Source organism: Culex pipiens, chromosome 1, assembly GCF_016801865.2.
Source record: "Culex pipiens pallens isolate TS chromosome 1, TS_CPP_V2, whole genome shotgun sequence".
NCBI classification, from domain to species: Eukaryota; Metazoa; Arthropoda; class Insecta; order Diptera; family Culicidae; genus Culex; species Culex pipiens.
This window is the reverse complement of record NC_068937.1, coordinates 20,994,708-21,015,071: the sequence shown is the minus strand read 5'-3', so window position 1 is coordinate 21,015,071 and position 20,364 is coordinate 20,994,708. Positions and strand designations below refer to the sequence as shown.

At 38.8% G+C, this 20,364-nt stretch overlaps 3 protein-coding genes across 3 annotated transcripts in view; 1 reads left to right on the top strand and 2 right to left on the bottom strand.

The window, feature by feature from the left end:
* Window positions 1-535: 535 nt before the first annotated feature.
* LOC128093426 (uncharacterized protein K02A2.6-like) lies at window positions 536-3,133 on the bottom strand. The gene has a single exon (XM_052710133.1). It carries the CDS (start codon window positions 3,060-3,062, stop codon window positions 639-641), a length of 2,424 nt encoding a protein of 807 aa, XP_052566093.1. The 5' UTR covers window positions 3,063-3,133; the 3' UTR covers window positions 536-638.
* A 1-nt stretch (window position 3,134) lies between these two features.
* Window positions 3,135-4,965, bottom strand: LOC120429656 (uncharacterized protein K02A2.6-like). The gene is made up of 2 exons (XM_052707516.1): window positions 3,257-4,965; window positions 3,135-3,174 (listed from the first exon to the last, which is right to left on the bottom strand). The coding sequence occupies exons 1-2, from the start codon at window positions 4,963-4,965 to the stop codon at window positions 3,135-3,137; spliced, it is 1,749 nt and encodes a 582-aa protein (XP_052563476.1).
* A 9,078-nt stretch (window positions 4,966-14,043) lies between these two features.
* LOC120429655 (anoctamin-4) overlaps window positions 14,044-20,364 on the top strand; it is a 61,219-nt gene continuing 54,898 nt past the window's right edge. Inside the window, exon 1 of the mRNA XM_039594683.2 lies at window positions 14,044-14,379. The gene's annotated coding sequence lies outside the window, so the exon portion shown is untranslated. The remainder of the gene's footprint in view (window positions 14,380-20,364) is intronic.

Genomic DNA, 20,364 nt, shown 5'->3' with positions numbered 1-20,364 from the left:
GATCTATTGAACATTAAAATTCAATTTGCTCACTTTCAGGCTGACATTTGTAAGAAGCACAGTGACAGGCACCTTGTTTTTTAAATGACAATTTTAAACGAAACTTTTTTTTTGTTTTTTTGTTAAGACGTACATGGACATCACGCCATGGCTGAAGGAGATTATTATTGCAAATCAATGTATCTAAACAATTTCTTCGTGGAAAGGACGCTTAAGATGTCCTTTTCAAATATCGGTGACATGGAAAGTATTTTACCCTGGAAATTTTCAATTTATTTTAATTTTAAAATTTTATATACTTTAAAAAGGAGGCGCACGATACTTCGTCAATCTTCATAATATAATATTGCGCCTCCATCAAAATATATGAAAAAAATTAAATTATAATAAAATCAAATATCCACAAGTAAAATATTTTCTAGGACACAAATATTTAATTTTTTAATGTACATTGATTTGCAATGATTATCACCTTCCGTCATATTGGTGTAAGACATACTGTTAGATACGTTGCTATGCAACAGAAAGACAGTTTAGTTGTAGCGGAAAAACTGTTTATTTGCATCCGACTGGTTTGCTAGTCGGGATTGAACTGACTTGCATCAGCTGTGCAGGTCAAGGCCTGCTACATCTCCCCCTTAAGAGATGTCGTACAAATTCAGCCACTGTGGAATCCTGGACGGTCGAACGGGACGTCGTGGACCAACAGGAAGTATCGGTGTCGGCGGCTTCGGCGGCGTTACGGGCTTGTCGGCGGGTACGGCATCTTCTTCAGGCAGCACAAATGGGTTTGTGCCAGATCCACCTTCCAATGGATCTTCAGTTCCAGGCAGGGCTGGAGGTGCGGGACTGTCCGGAACAGGGATGTCGATCTCGATGGGAGCTTCAGGTTCTTCCTGGTCGTCTAACAGCATCGGTCGAGCTTCTTCGATCAGGATCTCCCACGGTAGACGTTGTTGGACTTGGTCAGGAACTTCAGCATCGTAGCGAGGGCGTAATTGGTTGACGTGCGAACTCACGATCCTCTGTCTTCCTTCCAGGTCCAGCTGCACGATGTAGTTAACGGAACCTTTCCGTTCGACGACACGGCCGGGAATCCAGGACTTGGTGTTGCGCTGGTGGTACTCGGCGTAGACCAGGTCATCGTCCTTGAACTCGCGTTTGACGGCTCCATGCCGACGGTTGAACTGCTCGTTTTGCTTGTGGTTGACGGCGACCGGTGTGGCAGGAACAGGCTTCTTCAGCAGGTCCAGTGTGGTGCGCACCGGTCGTCCAAGGAATGCTTCAGCTGGAGACGTCATGTTTGGTGTGTTCCGGTTGGGCGTGGAACGGTACACCGACAAGAACGTTTGCAGGTGCTCCAGTGTGGGCGAGCCTTCCCCCTCACTCAACTTCTTGAGGCCACGTTTGAGTGAGTCAACGAATCGCTCCGCTTGGCCGTTTGACTGCGGGTGGTAGGGCGCAGTGCGGAGATGGGTAACACCATTCGCACGGCAAAACTCCTCGAACTGCCCGCTGGTGAACTGCGTTCCGTTGTCTGAGACCAGGACGTCCGGGTTGCCGTAACGGGAACAGGTCTCACGAAGCATGTCCAGGGTTGCAGTTGCGGTTATGGCACGAGTGCGGAAGATCTCGGGCCACTTGGAGTAGGCATCCACGATGACGAAGTAGTAGTAACCATCGACTGGTCCAGCGTAGTCGATGTGGACACGTTGCCACGGCCTGTCCGGGAGAGGCCACGACTCGAGGGTCGCCTTCGTCGGGGATTTCGCTGCAGCAGCGCACGGTTTGCACTGGCGAACAAACTGCACCACATCGTCGTCTACGTTCGGCCAGTAAACGTAGCTGCGGGCCAGAGACTTCATGCGGTCCATCCCTGGGTGTCCACGATGCAGTTGGCGAATGATCCGTTTGCGGAACTTGAGGGGCACGACGATCCGATCGCCGAAAATCACACAGTCGTCGACGACTTGGAGTCCATCGCGCCGAGCGAAGAACTTTCTGACGTCAGGGTCAGCAATCAGCTTGGCGCTCGCTGGCCAACCTTCGTTGAGGAAACTCACCACTTGCTGGAGAACTGGATCCTTTCGCGTCTCAGCCACGATCATCTTGTGAGTGACTGGAAGGTTGCTGATTGAGTCGTCGAGGATGGCTCTGGCTTCGGATTCGACGTAGACGGCGGCAATCACGTAATCCTCGTCTGGCCGGCTTTGGGATGACATCAGCCGGGAGAGGAAATCAGCGTAGCCGAAAGCCGTCGTCGAAACGTGCTGGATGTCGAAGTCGTACAGCAGGAACGTCAAGGCCCAGCGTTGAAGACGATTCGCCGTGTAGACAGGAATGCCTTTCTTCGAGCCGAATACCTTGAGCAGCGGTTGATGGTCGGTTTGCAGGAGGAAGTGGCGTCCGTACAGCATCTTGTGGAATCGCGTGACAGCGAAAACCAGGGCCAGGGCTTCCTTCTCCACTTGTCCGTAATTCATCTCCGCCGGCGTCAGTGAGCGAGAGGCGTGTGCGATGGCCTTCACCTCACCGGACGGGAATCGGTGCATGATGACGGCGCCGAGGCCGTACTTCGATGCATCTGCTGCGACAACGATCTCCTTGGACGGGTCATAGTGGGTGAGCAGTAGATCGGAAAGCAGGATGGCCTTGAACTGCTCGAACGATTTCTGGCATTCTGCGGACCAGCGCCAGGGTGCGTCCTTCTTGAGCAGGTTGTCCAGGGGAGCCCGGAGCTGCTTCATCTGCTTCACGAACCGTCCGTAGTAGTTGATTGCGCCGAGGTAGGACCTCAGCTGCTGGACATCCTTCGGCGGCTGCATCTGGGCGATGGCCTCCGTCTTGGATGGATCGGGCCTAATGCCATCTTTGTCCACGATGTGTCCGAGGAACTTGATCTGTGGCAGGGTGAAACGGCACTTTTCGATGCGTAAGTGAAAGCCATACTCACGCACGCGCTCGAGAACAGCGCGAAGACTGCGATCGTGATCCTCTCTGGTGCGGCCAGCGATGAGGATGTCGTCCAGATACGTTTTGACTCCAGGAATGCCGGCAACCATGCTGGAAGGCTCCAGGCGCCGGCTTGACTCCAGGCGGCAGTCGGTTGTACTGGAAGAGGCCACGATGCGTGTTCACGGTGAGCAGCTTGCGCGATTCCTCTTCGACCTCGACCTGCAGGTAGGCGTCAGACAAATCGAGATGTGTGAAGAAGTGTGCGCCAGCCAGTTCCGCGAAGAGGTCGTCGGGGTGAGGCAGCGGGTGACGGTCAGATTCCAGCGCGTTGTTCAGCCCCGTCGAATAGTCACCGCAAATCCTGACAGAGACGTTGTCCGCCTTGCGCACGACGACTATCGGAGCTGCCCAGTCCGAAAATTGAACTGGCGAGATGATACCGTTGTCCTGGAGCCGCTGCAGTTCTGCGTCCACCTTCGGAAGAGCGGCGTACGCCACTGGTCGCTTCGGGCAGTAGGTTGGACGTGCGTCGGGCTTGAGGTACAGCTTCACCTGCGCTTTGGTGCATCTACCCAGCGTGCTTCGGAACACCTCCGGAAACTGCTGCTTGAGTTGCTCGATGACTTGGTCGGGGCGTTGGTGCACGGCGTTGACCAAGTTGTTGATCGGAATAGACCACAGATCAAAAAGATCCATCGTCTCGATGCCAAGGACGTTGAGTTCGGCGCTGTCCGAGATGAAGATGCGTCCACGCTTGGTGACGCCTCCGATGGTGATCTCGGTCTGGAACTCGGCGAGAAGGTTGAGGCTGCTTCCGGAAGCCGTGACAGCAGATTCGTCGGTGGGTCGAGCGGCTGGCTGTCCGATGCTGGTCCATATTTCTTGCGAAATGATGGTGATGTCGGACGCCGAGTCGTGCTGGAGCTTGACTGCTGTGCCGTTGAGCTCGACCGGAACGAACTTACGCTTGCTTCCGATGTTGCAGACCGTGAAGATACCCTTTGACCTCACGTTCTCCTTGGGCTTCGTCTGCTTCGAGGTGGTGGGCTTGTTGCTGGAGCAATAGCCCTCTTTGTGTCCTTGTTGCTTGCATCTGGAACAGGTGTGCGAAGCGAACGGACACTCTCGAACGTAGTGGTTGTCCCCGCACTTCCAACAGGGCGTTTTCGGGGTTTTTGGTTTCCCCTGCGAGGCAGGCTTCTTCTGGTTGCGAGACACAATGTTGACGTTGCGTGCATCCTTGTTCTCCACCATCAGCGTGTCCTGCTTCAAGTTGGCCACACGGTGGCACTCTTCCACGAGGTTCTCCAGGGTCACCCTGCTTTGGACAGCAACGCCTGCTGCGCCAGCGTCGCCAGCGTCGCCGGCGGCAGCGCCTGCTGCGGCTGCTTCGACAGCTGCGGTTTCGTCGGCTTCAAGCTTGGAGATCAGTCGGGCTCGTATGTCCGCGTCCCGTGGCGATTGGAGTCCACAGACGAACCGGAGCGCTTTGAACTGGTCCGAGGAAAGCTTGGAGAGCTGGAACGCTTCACAGTGTTTATTCACCGTGGCAGCATAGGTCGTGAAGTCATCCGCGTCGTTCTTGGCGTACTGCAAGCACTGGTAACGGGCGTGGAAAACGGATTTCTGCCGGCCGAAGAGCTTCTTGAGCTTCGCGACGGTCTGCGCCAGCGTGAAATCCCGGGGATGATTGGGAAGAACCGTGTTGGTGTACTTTTCGTGGACGGGCGTGCTGAGCTTCCGTAGAAGCAACCTCACTCGAGCGGGGTCGTCGAGGTCCTTGCCGTCCTTGGTGAAAACGTCCTCGTACCTCCCGTACCAGCCATCAAAGAAGACTCCGGCATCCGGATCGTACTGGAACTCTTGAATTCCGCTTGCCAGCGACTCGACGATCCGTTCTGCGCCGCCAGCTGGATGACCTGGGTTCTGCAACCGTTCGAGGGTCTCCTGCTGCTTGGCCAAAATGTCAGTCAGCCGCAAAATCGCGTTCTTCAAGTCCGGATCGGTCATCTTGATGACTTCTTGAGGGTTGGTAGCTTCGAGAACTTTTCCGAGAAAATTTTTTTCTCCTCGTCGCCAATTGTTAGATACGTTGCTATGCAACAGAAAGACAGTTTAGTTGTAGCGGAAAAACTGTTTATTTGCATCCGACTGGTTTGCTAGTCGGGATTGAACTGACTTGCATCAGCTGTGCAGGTCAAGGCCTGCTACACATACAGTATGAGAAAATTCGTACCAGTTGATAATATTTGACTCTGTGTTTTTTATTTATAATATTTGACAAATAAATTAAAATCCTATATTTTGTTCTATACATTTTTTTATAAGTTCATTTTTGTTTTGAATTCTTGAGATTTGTTCAACGATATCTTGAGATTTGTTCAACGATATCAAAATAGTTTACCTAAAATCAACATCAACATCAACAATCAATGATTGTTTCAAATTTGTTGCAACTTCTTTTGACATTTTTTGTTAACACTTTGATTTTCTTGTACTCAGTTATAAACAAAATGCGCATGATGAGTTCCATGTTAGAGATTGTTATTATCGTTGATTATTTGTTACGAAAGTTAAACTGTCAGTGACTCTTTTTCGATCTGCAAAACCAGTGAATACTATTTATAATCTTTTTATGTACCTTGTAATTTTTTCCTAAAAAATGATTTAGCTTAAAACCTCTAAGACATTCGCTATCGGGGTAAAAGATGACTTTGTGTGTACTTTTTTCAGAAATAATTGGATGATTTGGTCAAATTTGAATTGAAAGGGAACATAAATAATATGAATAATATTATTTATTAAATATAGTCAGACTACATGACCAATATTTTTTTATTATTTTTTGAATTATGATACTACATACTTAGGTTATAATTTAGTGATTATAGTGTAATAACTTAATTAGAGCTTTTCAATCACAATAAAAAGCATCAAATACATAATGGCATCTGATAAATCAATTAAAACTATAAGTTGTTTTGTAAATTAAGCTGTGATACATATAGGAAATACTGAACAATAAAAAACATATTTTTTATTGAATTAAAGATAACTCTGGCTCCGACTCCGACTCCGACTCCGGGTATCAGAAATCTTCGGCTCCGACTCCGACTCCGACTCCAGCTCATAAATTTTAGCCGACTCCGGCTCCGACTCCGGCTCCGACTCCAGCTGTTCGAGTTTTGACGACTCCGACTCCGACTCCGACTCCAGGTCCTTAAAAAGACCCGACTCCACCGACTCCGGCTCCGACTCCGACTCCGACTCCACAGCCCTGGATTGGTGAAGTCCAAACGACGTCCCATAGAGTTATCAACGTGCGCATGTATTACGTGTACGTACACGAAAAAGATTGAGGTTAAATTTTGTACCCGCCAGCAAAACAAATGGGGTGCTAGTGTGCGTGAGCTCGGGCTTAGATAACTCTATACAAAGGGGTATGCCCTGTTCGTAGACTCGATCTTACCCAGTCAAATCAATCCGAATTCTGAAACGGAATCTAATTAGAATCGTATACAAATTCCGTTTCAATCGCAACAACCGGCTCGAACACGGAACCGGTTGTTGCGTTTGAAACGGAATTTGTATACGGTTCTAATTAGATTCCGTTTCAGAATTCGGATTGATTTGACTGGGTAAAAAAAATAATCTCATGACTCACTTCTCACGCTTCACGCAAAACCCCGTTCCTTTCCACAACACTGTTCCCACACCCACACAAACAAACATCCCGTTAGCTCGCACCACCACAACCGCTACGTTGATGAATGAATCTTTCCCCTCCACCGCATGAATAATGAATGAACAACCAAAACAAACCAGCTGATTTTGACAGCTATCGATTTCGCTGCACTAGTGTGCGTGTGTTCGCTTGTCTCTCTGTTTGTTGTTGTGTTCCAACTCCGTCGTCATCCGCACGCGAAACGCGCGCGCTCAAATTTCGTAAACAAACCCCCGTACGTGTGTTCCGGATTTTCGGTTCCGCGCGATGAAGCCGCTCGACTCGATCTACCTGGTGGCCAACCTGGCCGGGTACGACTTTGGCAACGTGGTGCTGCTGGCGGATGACGTCGCCGCGATTGCCACCGTCCTGGCGGAACTTTCGGACGCGGACTGTGTGGCGCACTGCGAGCAGTTGCTGTTTTTGGGCCACGTCCTGGCCAGGGCGCTGGAGGCGAGCCGACGGGTGGTGCGCAACTTTGAGGAGCTGGAGGAGCTGCTGCGGGTGAATTGGGCGGATGGTGGAAGGGGCGCGGAACGGCGGTGGTCCTGGGTGAGGGAGGAGTGTGGGAGGGGGTTGTTGAACCGGGTGGCGCGGAGGATTTTGGCGGCGGACGGGGGGGAGGTTTGTGTGGGGATTGTGAGGGCGTTCTACAGGAAGTACAGTGAGAAGCGCGAGTTCCGGAAGGTGATTGGGGAGGTGACGGGGGAGTTGGTTTGGCGGGAAAGCGCGGAAGGTTATTTGGGGTTGAGAGCGCGGGTGGAACCGGAAGTGGGGCGAGTGTTGGGAGGGTTGGAGAAGTTGGAGGACTTTCGGGGGGAGGAACCGGAGAAGCTGATCAAAGGGGCGACCAGGTGGAACCTACCAGCGTTGGTCAGCATGCATGGAATGAATTCCGTTGATTCAGAAAGGTTTACAAAGATTGTAACCGGAATAACGGTCATTTTGAGAACCGGAAACGAAACATTTCTTCAAAAACAGCTTCAAGCTGTTAGAGAAATGTCCAAGGACGACAAACTCCTTAAAAAGTACCAAGATCTGACAAAATTTCAACCATTTTACGTGGCCAACCTGGAGCTTCTAAAGAGTCACCAAAGAATCCTTAAAAACCAGGACCTCCTCTACGACTCGAGCACGATTCTGCTGTGTCACCTGATCTACCAGAAGCATCAACCGGCGCAGTTTCTGGAAGACTTTCTCAACTCAGAATCCGTTGGTGGTTCCGCAAATCTGGAACTTATCCTAGCCGAGCTGCAGAACTTTGCCGGATGATGGTTGTAAGTATGGGTGCAATTTTGTACAATATTCACAATTCTCTGGAAAATTAGGAAAAAAAATCAAGTTGAATCAACAGTACAATTTGAATTATGATTAAACATTTTTCATATATAATTTTTCGAAAAATAGATAGCTCGAAAAACCGCAATAAAATAATTCATTTTTTGCAAATGAGAAAAAAAAATCTCAAATTGGTTGTGATCACAGACAAATAAAATTAACAATCGTTAAACTTTTTTTGAAATCAAAATTCTATCAACCAGAGCCATCTAGTGTTGTGAACGATTGCAAGAACAAAACGAAATTTTCGCAAGTTTTGAGCAACTGTCAAGCGCGAGTAAACGATCTGTGGTGAATTCAAAATTGCCGTGGTGAATTTACAAATTGATCGCTGAATTACAGTCGACTCTCTGGTTGTCAATATCCAAGGGACCGTCGAGGAAGAGAAGCATCAGTTTACAGAACGATGCAAATGAAGACTCGATTGAAATTATTTTTTTCTTTATAACCAGCTATGGGAGAGAATCATGGCAACGCCCAGCAAACAAAAACAAAGAAATGTCAAACACCCTTCAAAGCTTCGTTTCTCAAAGAAAAATGTCTATGCAAGCCATGAGAAACTGAAATTATTGACAACCGGAATAGATATTTGAAGCAAAAAGAATCCAAGGGACCGTCGAGGAAGAGATCCTTCAAGCAAGAGAAAAAATCGAGGAATAAAGACAATCGAAGTATGCAGTTTGAAGGGATTGAAGAATTTATCGGTACATGGATCAATATTGATATCGAGAAGATCGACAGCCAGAGAGTCGACTGTATTGAAAGATGGATTTTGAAAAAAATAGATTCACTGTTTTTCTGTGATTGATCTACAAAAAATCGGCATTTTATCGGAGCTTTTCATGCAAACTTGATTTTTACACCCAAAAATGCTTTTTGGAGCGAAATGTTGGTGACTTAAATGACTTTTTACCAAAATTATGCATTTTGATTGAAATCTTCAAAATATTTGGATTTATAGAAATAAAAATAAACCAGTGCCAAAAAATGAGAACAAAAATGATCGAAAAGTCATAAGGTCGAAAGCCCAAAAGTCGAAAATGGATGAATGTTTAATTTCTATTTTGCATTTTTTTCGAGTTTTTTTTGTCAAATTTTCAAACATGAAATATGCGATTAGTTTGACACATCAAAAACGAATTTCTAAATCAGGTTACCTTCTAGCTGAAGATTGTTTTTTTACGCAAAAATGAATAATGAAAAAATCGACTTTTGTCATTTATTTAAAAATTAAAAGCTGTGAAAATATACTCCTATTTAGCAAATTTGCAGAACTAGAATATTTTCCAAGGCATGATTTTTTTTTTGTGAAATATATATTAAAAATTTCTGCAGTGGAAAAAGGTCGAAAGAAGAATAAGTCGAATTCCAAAAAGGTCGAAAGACGAAAGGTTGTAAATGTGTTTTCCTTCCTAATTTGATTCAACATTTTTGAGGTAAAAAATACAGCACGAGAAAAAACTCGCAAAAAATACAAACTTTCGTCCATTGGACCGTCTGCCTTTTCGACCTTAAGTTCTTCAAATTCAAATCGCTCATTGGATTTGTTTTTGGTTCTAAATACTTATATCACAAACAAACGTATGTAACCCGGGCAGACCGTAATAACAAAATGCATGCCATTTCAATATCAAATACTGTTAACATAACAGAAAATGTTATGGAATCTTCATGAAAAATCAATTTTTGCATAATAGTTTAATAACAGTTTATGTTATCATAAAAAAATGTTATTGGTCTGATATTGGTTGAAATCCAAAACAACTTTGCAATAACATTTTTTGTTATGGAAGAATACCTCCAACTGTTATTAAGATGATAGGATTTATTGCTAAAATAACAAAAATCAATTACAAAGATTTGTTCGAAAAATAACTTAAAATGTTATTAGTCTGTTATTACAATAACAATAAAATAACAAAAAAAATATATAACAACGATAAAAAAATCTTGTTATAAATAACATAAAATGTTATTGGCCTAGTATTTTTAAATATCAAAAATGTTATTCCCAAGTTATTTCCGTCTGCTCGGGAAATCGTTATTATACTTTCTTAAATGTTCCATTCTTAAAAAAATAGAAGGTAATTCTAACCCTTCCAATTGTATTATTTTTTTTGTGTTCTATTCTTTCAAACGAATGCTAAACAAAAGGTCGAAAGACATAAGGTCGAACCCGAGCAGACGGAAATAACTTGGGAAGGTCAGTTTTTGATATTGTGAGAAGATCGAAATATGTTATTGGGATGATCGGATTAGTTGTTAAAATAACAAAAATCAATAACAAAGATTTGTTCGTAGAATAACTTAAACTATTATTATGTTGTTATTGCAAAACCAATAACACAGAAGGAATCATGAAGGAATAACAAGATTTGTTATTTTATGCGGAGAGGTGGAGCAGCATAATAAAAAAAATGTTATTGAACTGGTATGTCTCCATAACAAAAAAAGTTATTGTTTTGGTTTATTTGTAATTTGCAAAAAAAACCTGCAGTTGCCATAACTCCTCTGTACTAGTCAGGGCTGCAGAGTCGGGTACCTCCAAGCGACTTTGAATCCATACTTTGAAGACAACTCCGACTCTGGGTGCAGGATATGACGTCAACGACGACTTCAGCTCTCCAAAAATACCCGACTTCACAGATTCCGACTCCAAGTAAAAGTTGCTGAAAATTTGCTGAATCCGATGCAGTCTCCGAGGTCTCAGTCCAGCTCGAACTTCAACGTCAGCTCCGACTTCCTGGCTCTGTGAAAATAATAACAGTTTTTGTTATTCACACTTCAAAAATTCTCACTAAATAAATCAATTCCGTTAGGGAATATAACAAAATTAAAAAAAAAGAACTCTCAAAAGTTAATTTTATCGGATTAATTTTAACTTGAAACCCCATTTCATGGTGAAATAAATGACCCCGATGAAATTGGTCAAAATAATTTCATAGTTCTAGCCAATTTCAGCAAAGTCCCTTAGGGGGTATAACAAATAATTAAAAAAAATAAACTTTCAAATTTTCAACTTTTTAGAATAATTTAAGCTTAAGGACCCCATTTCATGGCCAAAATAATGACCCTGACGAAATTGGTCAAAATTATCCCATAGTTCTAAACATATTTATTCAAAGTCCCTTAGGGGGTATATCAAATAATTAAAAAAAATCAATTTCTAAAATTTCAACTTTTTAGAATAATTTTGGCTTAAGGACCCCATTTCATAGCCAAAATAATGACCCCGACGAAATTGGACAAAATTATCCCAAAGATCTAAACATATTTAACAAAAGAAAAAATAATAACAGATTGTGTTATGGACACTTAGAAACATTTCCATTTGGGGGATTTATGGTGATTTTATTTCTAAGTCAGTATACCGAACGAATAACAAATTTTGTTATTAGGAGAGTTTTTGAAATGTATAACATTTCTTCTTATTAGCGTGTTATTAAACATTTTCAATATAATACCACTTTAATACCAAATTTTGTTATTATTATTTCTTCTTGAAGTTGAACTTCAGGATAAAATAATAACACTTTTTGTTATTTTAACAGGATTTGTTGTTGAAATATTATTGATTTTGTTATTACCATCTGCCCGGGAATGGACAAAAGGTTGAATATCAAAAGGTCGAATACCAAATGGTCCAATTATATAAGGTTAAATGGACAAAAAGTTGAAAGCTTATCAAAAAAAAAAAGAGTCAAAAAATCTTTTATGAAAAAATTTCTTGAACTTAAATTTTACAATAGATCAGATTTTCAGTACCGTCATCTGGGGCGAAACGGGACAGCTGTTTTAGCCTTGTTACTGCACAACATTTGGATATTTTTGATAAGTTTTGGATAAAACAGACACAGAACAACAAAAATAGTGCATCAAGGTTTAAAGTGCTTAAAAACTGCTGTCTCTATTCAGACTGTAGTCCCGATTCGCCTCAGTTGACGGTAAGAATTTTTCAAAAGGGCTATACAAACTTGCAAAAATATTTAAGAAGTCAGACTTTTTTCTTGTTTCGGAACTGCTTATGGTTGAAAGAAGAAAATCATTAAAAACAGTTCGAAACAGTTCGAAAAAAATGAAACAACTCACAAAAATATTTCAACCAGCAAAAATAGTTTGTTTTTGCAGAATGAAAAATGTCTCAGAATATTTTTTAAATTCTGACTTTTCTTTTTTAAAGAACTGCCCATATTTGAAAAAAGGGGATTACCATAGACTAGTTAGTAATTAGTCTATGAGGATAACTCACAATATTTCTAAAAAAAAATGGAATAAAAATACTCTCAATTTTTTTTTCAGTGTTATGCTATTTATTTGAATGCACAGCACAATATTTAAAAAAAACAATGACGATATCTCAGCAACTAATGGTCCGATTTTCAATGTTAATACATGAAACATTCGTGAAATTTTCCGATCTTTTCGAAAACAATGTTTTGAAAATTTTTTACTCAAGACTAGCATTTTAAATGGGCCAAAATTTAAATATTACGCCCATTTAAAATGCTAGTCTTGAGTTAAACATTTTCAAAATATTTTTTTCGAAGAGATCGGAAAATTTCACGAATGTTTCATGTATTGACATTTGAAAATCGGACCATTAGTTGCTGAGATATGGTCATTAGAAAATGGTGGGTTATTTTGGTGAGATTTAGAAAACTTAAATTTTCGTGTTTCTTTTTCTTTAAGCGGCTCTATCTCAGCAACCACAGGTCCAATCTTCAATGTCTCTTAGACAATTTTATATCAAATTTTCTGAATTTAAAAAAAATATATTTTTAGAAATGGTCACTCATGGTCACTATTTCTAAAAATCGAAAAACTGCAAATATTTCGCTAAAATCAAAATTTCGGTGGCTACATCTTGAAAACGGAGCCCTTTATCAAAAAATCTGTAAAGTACTTTTCGATTGAAAATTCAATTTTGCATTAAAAAATAATGTCAAATTTGTTTTTGCATGAAACTTCGATTTTTTTTCCCAAAAATCACTATTTTTTCAAAAAATCATAACTTGCCGGCAGATTTTTTGACCATGTTTCTCTATATATATTGGGAAATTGAGTTTTAGTAAAAAAAAGTTAATAAAAAAATCTGCAATTTTTTTTCCGTGTACCTATTTTTTTCTCAACAATACCTACAATTTTGCCCAAGACACCAAATTGATCAGAACACTCAAAAGTTACAGCTGTTTGAATATTTACATACCATTTTTGTATGGACAGCAGCCAAAATTGTATGGAAACTTGTATGGGTAAACCAATGACACAAAATTGCTTATTTGGTCATAGGGAAGGCCCCCACAAAGTTTGAGTCAAATAAAAAAATACCTAAAATAAAAATGGTCGAAATCGGCCGATTTCGTAGAGAGTTGCTCACCTGTCTTAAATAGAATTTCATAAAAGACATTCACTTCGAGAAAAAAAATAGGAAAAAAAATTGTAAATTTTGCGTAGTGTTAATGGTTTTAGCATAAAAAAAGACAATAACTCAGTCTAGACTAAGCCAATCAAGCTCGTACTGGCACAGTAGGTGCGTAAGAATGTTTACTACAACATGTCAGTTTGGTTTTTGGAAAAAATGTGTCGTTTTCGAAAAACCTCAATTTTAATCAACATACTCTCACCTGATGCCCTTAGCCCTTAAAGAAAATTGTACGCTGGAATTTTCGTCAGCAATCTTCACAAGATCAATGAAAAGTTGTCTACACTAAATTAATCGAGCATTTTTATTTTTCGTAGTTGGAACAAAGTCTGATAAAGAATATACTTTTCCATAATTTCGTAGCCGGCCTTGACGTTAGTCAGTTGAATAACTAGTTTTCGGCTGGCAAAGTTTATCTGGAATATTTATTTATTTCTGTGAGGTTCAATAACGAAGATGTTTTTCTTTACCTAAATGTTTAATGTTTTTTTTTTTTGTAAAATATTTATTAATGCTTTGAAAGATTCAAAAACTAAAACAAATATTTCAAATCTCCTCTCTTTTTCTTCCAGAGACTCGTGCCACTTCTCTTTCACAACTACCAAAAACGGCAACTAACCGACCGGCCTCGGAGGTCACGACGGGAGAAGGAGATTCCACAAGTCGTCGTCGTCTCTTTTGCGGTGTGATGTGATGAGGGAGAAGAACGAGTTCATGAGTTATTCATTCCAAATCCCCGTCAGTGAGCCTGCTGCTGGCTGGAGAAGTGGAGTTTTTTTTTCTTTTGCTCGATTTGCGGAAGTTGTACGGGAAAAATAGTGTTTCGGATTTCGTCGCGGATTCGTGGCGATTCAGTGGTTCCGGATTTGGTCGAAGATTTGAAGAACTGAGTTTTCAAGCTTGTTTTGGAGCGACGCAATTGACACAGCAAACTTTTGAGGTAAGTGTTGATGTCGATGTGGCTTGACTTTAGTTCTCTCTTTCTCTTTTTGGGATTGGGACTGAGACCGCTCGTTCCAAACTTAAACCAGTTCTAAAAATAGCGCACAGAGTCAATTAGTGCAACTAGTCTCGAGCAAGAATTGAATCAGTTCCAAAAAAACAACACAGTTTCAAAAGCATTTGGTATTGATCAGCTTTCACTGCTGCTGGAGAAGGACGATGATGTCATTTTTTCGAGGTTTTTCTCTTTTGTCGCTTCGCACTCGGAGGGTGGAATCTCGCGCAGAAGTCGAACCCAAAAGACCTTGTGTGTACTACACACGTAATGGCAGAGAGTTCATTCATGGACGTTTGCTGCTGGAAACTGGTCGGGCAGGTCCCGGCTCCCTCTTCGTTGAGTTGTGACTCAGTAATGTTTTGAGTGTCAAACTCAAGAGTTTGACTCAAACTAAGGTAATTCCTCAAACATGAGTCGTGTGTTACTCATTGCTGAGCGATGTGGAATTCCAGTTAATCGATTGATTAGTGCAGCTTCTGTTGTTTGCATACATGGTTGAAAAAAAAAACACAACGGCATGTGGCGACTTCGAAAGAGTCACGTTTGCCTCTTATCGCGTTCAGTTCGGACTTAGTTTTATCTTAAGCAAGGTATTTAGCTTGGAATGATATTGCATAGTAAAACATTGTAAATATGCCAAGTTTTGTTTGTTTAGTGATAACGAATTAAACAGTTTGGAAGCTAGTTTCTAGCGGAAAAGTGAACTAAACAAAATTACTAGTCTGAAGCCGAACGTTTAATCAATTTGCTTGACCAGCGTTACAATTGTCTGACGGTTAACTGTAATTAAACTAATTGGACAATTGAGGTCACCATCCGGAGCAAATCGGCATGATGATGTTGATGCAACTCATTCCAATGAACTGCCCATGATCGCATAAATGTCCCATATGCATTTTCAACAAGTTGAGAAAACGAGCTTGGGAGTTTGAAAAACGTTTTCTCATTAATTTTAAATATACAACCAGTATACTCAAAAATCATTCAACATAGTTCTCATACCTGCTCTTGTTTATGCTTTTGATAAGTTTGTATTGAAATTAGTCTTGATTTTTCTCTTTCAATTCAAAAAAGTACGCAAGATGGGACCTGGTATGTGAACATTTTCTACATAGTGCATCAATATGTTCGCAAACCAGCCCGATCGCAGCATGCTGCCTAGGTAACCCCAGTAGTAAACAAATTTTTCAGCAGAAAATGGGGAAAATTTGCATTCTTTTAAAATGATTCAATCAGCCATTTGGGAGATTTGTGTGACCGTGAAATTGATGGAAACCCTTCAAGATGGCCGGTCTGTATAATTGCTGACTATATTTAAAAGATTGGAGTATCCGAAAGGTATGTTCAGGACATAATATTTCGTAGAGGGACTGGTTTGTGAACATTATCACGATGGGACTCATATTTGAATATTTTTCAGATGGGACAAACAAATTTGTCGTTGATTACTGAATTTCTGGAACAAAGTGGTAAATATTATTAGTTTAGCTTAAAGGAACACAAAAAATGAAGCCATTCCAATTTCTAAGTCAAAACAGACAAAAATGCATATGGGACATTTATGCGAACATGGGCAGTGAATGTCTTCAGAAAAGGAAAGTGTCGCTGTTGATTAAATTGAATTGTTGGTGATTGATTCAAATGAACCCTGAAATTAAAACATTCAAATTAGGTGAAGAATGTGATCCTAACGTCATGATTCGAATTCCGGACACTTATCAATTTTGTTTTAGCTGGCAAAAAATCATGTAATAAGTTGGAAATGTAGCATTATCATCAGTACATAGTATAAACAGTCAGTTACAAGATAATGCATGCAAAATATGTCTTTTCTAACCATTTTTCATCATAATTTTAAAATAAAAATGACTGTGCTGTGTTCGAATTCCGGACACTCGATTTTGCTTATAATTCGCGCAAATTTGGACTGAAATTTTAGTGCATCAAAACATTCGATATTTTGCATAAAATTTTGCTAAAATTTTAGAGAAATCAGAACCATAGTTTTCTGCCTTGCCTTCCCGGTGCTTCGGACGACTATGAAATATTTCAGTGAAATGTTTCACTTTTTTGGTAAACTCATATTTTTATTTTATTTTATTGTGTTTGGCATTGATTGCAGCGACCAAACAAATTTGAATTGAAAGTTTGTGTTAAAATTCATCAAAAAATACAATTTTGACAATTTTTGTGCGCCCTTATATCAAAATAATTGATAATACAAGATGAGGTGTCCGGGTTTCGAAGCGTCCGGGAATTCGAAGCATGACGTTATCTCCATTCAATTTGCTGATTTTCAGAATATAAAAACTTGCTTTTTCACTTTCTTCTAAGCTATTCATTACCGTAAAACGGGGTGACTTTGATAGCCGGGGTGACTTTGATAGGTTTGCGATTTTTCCGCAAAATGAAGAGTACAGTTAAAAAACGTAAGGAATGGTTTAGAAACATACTGACCGTGGTAGAGAAATGTCCAAAGTACCTCAAGAAGAACTTTTCATAAAATTTTGACAAGTTTAAAAAGTTAGTTAACTATAGTTAAGAAAATGTTGATGAAAGTCATTTTTTTAAACTTCTCAAAGTGTCATGATTTTCTCAATGAACATGATTTTTAATCGGAAAACGGAATGCATTTTCGGATTCTTTGGACAATTTTCCACTAGAAGAAGGTTAAAAAAGTTTGTAAATAATAAATTATGTGTGTTTTTGAAACACAATTAAAAAAAATCTCCAAATTTATAGGCAATTTCAGTTGAACAAATTTCATGTAAAATGTGAAAACTTGTGATTCGTGCATTGAATTCAGTATAAAATGCAATATAAATCGATAATTTTATAAACAAAACTAGTTTTAACAAAATTCAGGCAAAATTCCGACTTTTTTACAGTTTTACCTAAAATTTACATGTATTTTGCTTAAAAGCTTATACACTTAGTTAACTAAATATAAACATTGATTTTTTTCTTAAAAACTATATCAGCTACTTAAGTGATGGTACATTTAGCGTACAAATAAAGTTTGAACAACTTAAATATGATTTTAACAAGAAAAACTATGACTATCAAACTCACCCCGGATTTAAAACTAAGAATTTTTGAAGTAACTATTTTTCTAAACATTATTGAAAAAACTTTTTTTCCGGAATAGTGCATGGACTTTGTGTAGTCTACCACAGTACATGTTTTAAAATTATTAATCTTGAGAAAAACCTTACCTGTTGGAAAATATTTTCTAAAAACAAATTGAAATCCTATCAATGTCACCCCGGTTTACGGTACTTGATTTTAGTTAAAAACATCATTTGTATGCTTAAATCGAACGTTAAATTGCTGATGAGTCAACATAAGGTGCACAGTTTTCACCTTAACATGCTCTGGTCGGGACAGGGTTGCCAACCTTACTTCAAAGCTTCTCGGAAGAGTTTTTGAAAAAAAGAAAAGCAAAAATAAAGTTATTCCAAAAGTAACTTTATTCAAATTATGCAAGGTCCGAAAAAACTTATTCAGAATGTGAATGGATTTATTTTAATTTGTGAAAACACTTTTCTTGTCTGTACACTCAAAAAGGATTCTATCTACCCTTTATCTGTCAACACAAGGTAAACAAACCCTTTTTGATGGTTACTTCCACCCTTTTTTTCAAGTTTACCGGTAGTAACCCTTTGCAAAAGGGTAACGACGGGTAAACTCAACCTCATTTTGAGGGGTACTTTTGATTTTGAGTGTATTGATATTTAGGTAGGTTTAATAATTGAAAATAATAATATATTAAAATTCTATATGAAATGTTGCGCCCGTAAAAATTGTATTACAGTGAAAAATCCGTAAGAAATTTCCTGTTACTTTATGAAAATTGTAAACAAAACTATTACGCGTCGTTTGAATCGCAAATTACGAAAATTTTAGTTTTAAGTGTTAAACAGTGAAAATCCATTTGAAATTACACGTCCTTGAATACCCAATAAAAATAATATACAATACTACAAAATTTTAATATTTAAAAAAAATCCGATATTTTGTAAAACTTAAAGTATTTTACACTTAAATTGTAGTTTGGTGACAATTTGTACAAAATTTCTCGTCGTTTGATACCCTTATATCAAATAATCAAATAAATAATAAAAAAATGAGAATTAAAAAAAATTCTTGCGTTCCAAATTGTTTTTTTAATAGTATATACATTATTTACACAAAATTACGGTATTTTGTGGAAATTTGAGTATATTAAACTACAAATTTAAATACATATATCACAGTCAAAATCTGTACAACATTTCTCGTCAATCGAAAAGATTTCATAAACTAGTATTCAACAAACGGTATTTTGTGTAAATTTTAGTGTTTGAAATTAAAAAAAAATACGAAATTTAACATTGTTTGATATAAAATTATTTATGTTTGAGTATCTATTTGAATAAATGGTATTTTACATTAACAATTGTAACACAGTAAAAAAAATCCTGTCATTTAAAATCGTTCCATTTCGCATTTTTTTAAATTTGATTATTTACAAAAAAATACGTTTTTTTTTGTAAATTTGAGTATTTTACACCAAAAATTTAAGTACAGTGAAATCTGAACGAATTTTACCGTTGTTCAATATCGATCCATATCGCATTATTTAAAAAAAATATATTTCTTTGTTGTGAGACAAAAAATCAGTGAAAATGTGTACAAAATATCACGTTTTTTGATACACGCTTTGCACATTTTCAAAATTCGAGTATTTTTCAAGAAATGCGGTATTTTGTCAAAACAAGAGAATTTACACTTAAAAATTCTACCACGCTCAAAATTTGTTCAAAATGACCATTGTTCCCATACCCACATCGCACACTTTCAAAATTTAATTTTTTTTTCTAAAATATACGATATTTTGTGAAAATTTCAGATTTTTACACTAAAAGTAGCACTTCAATAAAATTGTGTTATCGCATTTTTCGATTTAAAAATCCCCATTTTTTTAAATTTGAGATTTTCAAAAGAATTATGGTGCTTGTGAACATAAGAGTATTTTACCTTAATCATTTTATTAAAGTTAAAATCTGTAAGAAATTTCTCGTTGTTCGATACCCGTATTGCAAAATGGTAAAATTCGAGTATTTTCAAAACAATACTTTTTTTGGAGTATTTTACACAAAAAGTTGTACTTCAATGAAAATGTATAAAAATAACGCGTTTTTTCATACTCAAAATGCTAATTTTAAGTATGTTTAATGTAATACGGTAATTTGTGAAAATAGTAGTACGCTACCCTAATCCGTACGAGTTTTTTGGCTAATGTTTTTGAGGACATAAATGCTATTTCTTTTCGAAATTTTCAAAAATAAATGTTTGACCAAATTAAGAAGAGATTTTTTTTTCCGAAAAAAAGTGAGGCCGTTGCAAATATTTTTCAAAGTTTATGTCGCCCCCCCCCCCCTCCCTTCAAAGTTGGCCTGAAAAAATCAGGGGGCAAAAAAAATATTTTTTCGAAAAACTTCAAAATTTTAATGAAAATTAAAGTTTAATCAACTGAAAACCAGTTAAAATGCATTTTCCTGCGTTTATAATCATATTTAGCATGTTTGAACTCCTTTGAAAACATTTTAAATTTTCATGAAATACCAATGTACAGTCCCACGAAAAGTTTTTTTTTTTGCGAAAAAAAAATTCCGTCAATACCTCGATATTTTCAAAACTAATGATTGGAAAGCAACTGTACGCCTGTAAAATGCATTTTAAAACACTTTTTTCATCCAAATGTTGAATTTCAATTTCTATATTTTTTATGTTTTTTGCCTATTTTTTTTTGTTAATTTTTCAAATCACGTTTTGTTACTCCACGTTTTGGTTTCCAAAAAACGCTTTTTTATTTTTGAAATATTTTTTGATGTTTTAGAGGACATGAATGCTATTGCTTGTGATATGTTCAGAATAATATAA

What these genes read in the sequence shown, in the direction of transcription:
- LOC120429656 (XM_052707516.1), bottom strand. Translation starts at nt 4,965, where the DNA reads ATGACCGATCCGGACTTGAAGAACGCGATTTTGCGGCTGACTGACATT. An exon ending in GAATCTGACCGTCACCCGCT is followed by an intron (nt 3,175 to 3,256) that starts GCCTCACCCCGA and finishes GCCTACCTGCAG; the next exon opens with GTCGAGGTCGAAGAGGAATC.
- LOC128093426 (XM_052710133.1), bottom strand. Translation starts at nt 3,062, where the DNA reads ATGGTTGCCGGCATTCCTGGAGTCAAAACGTATCTGGACGACATCCTC.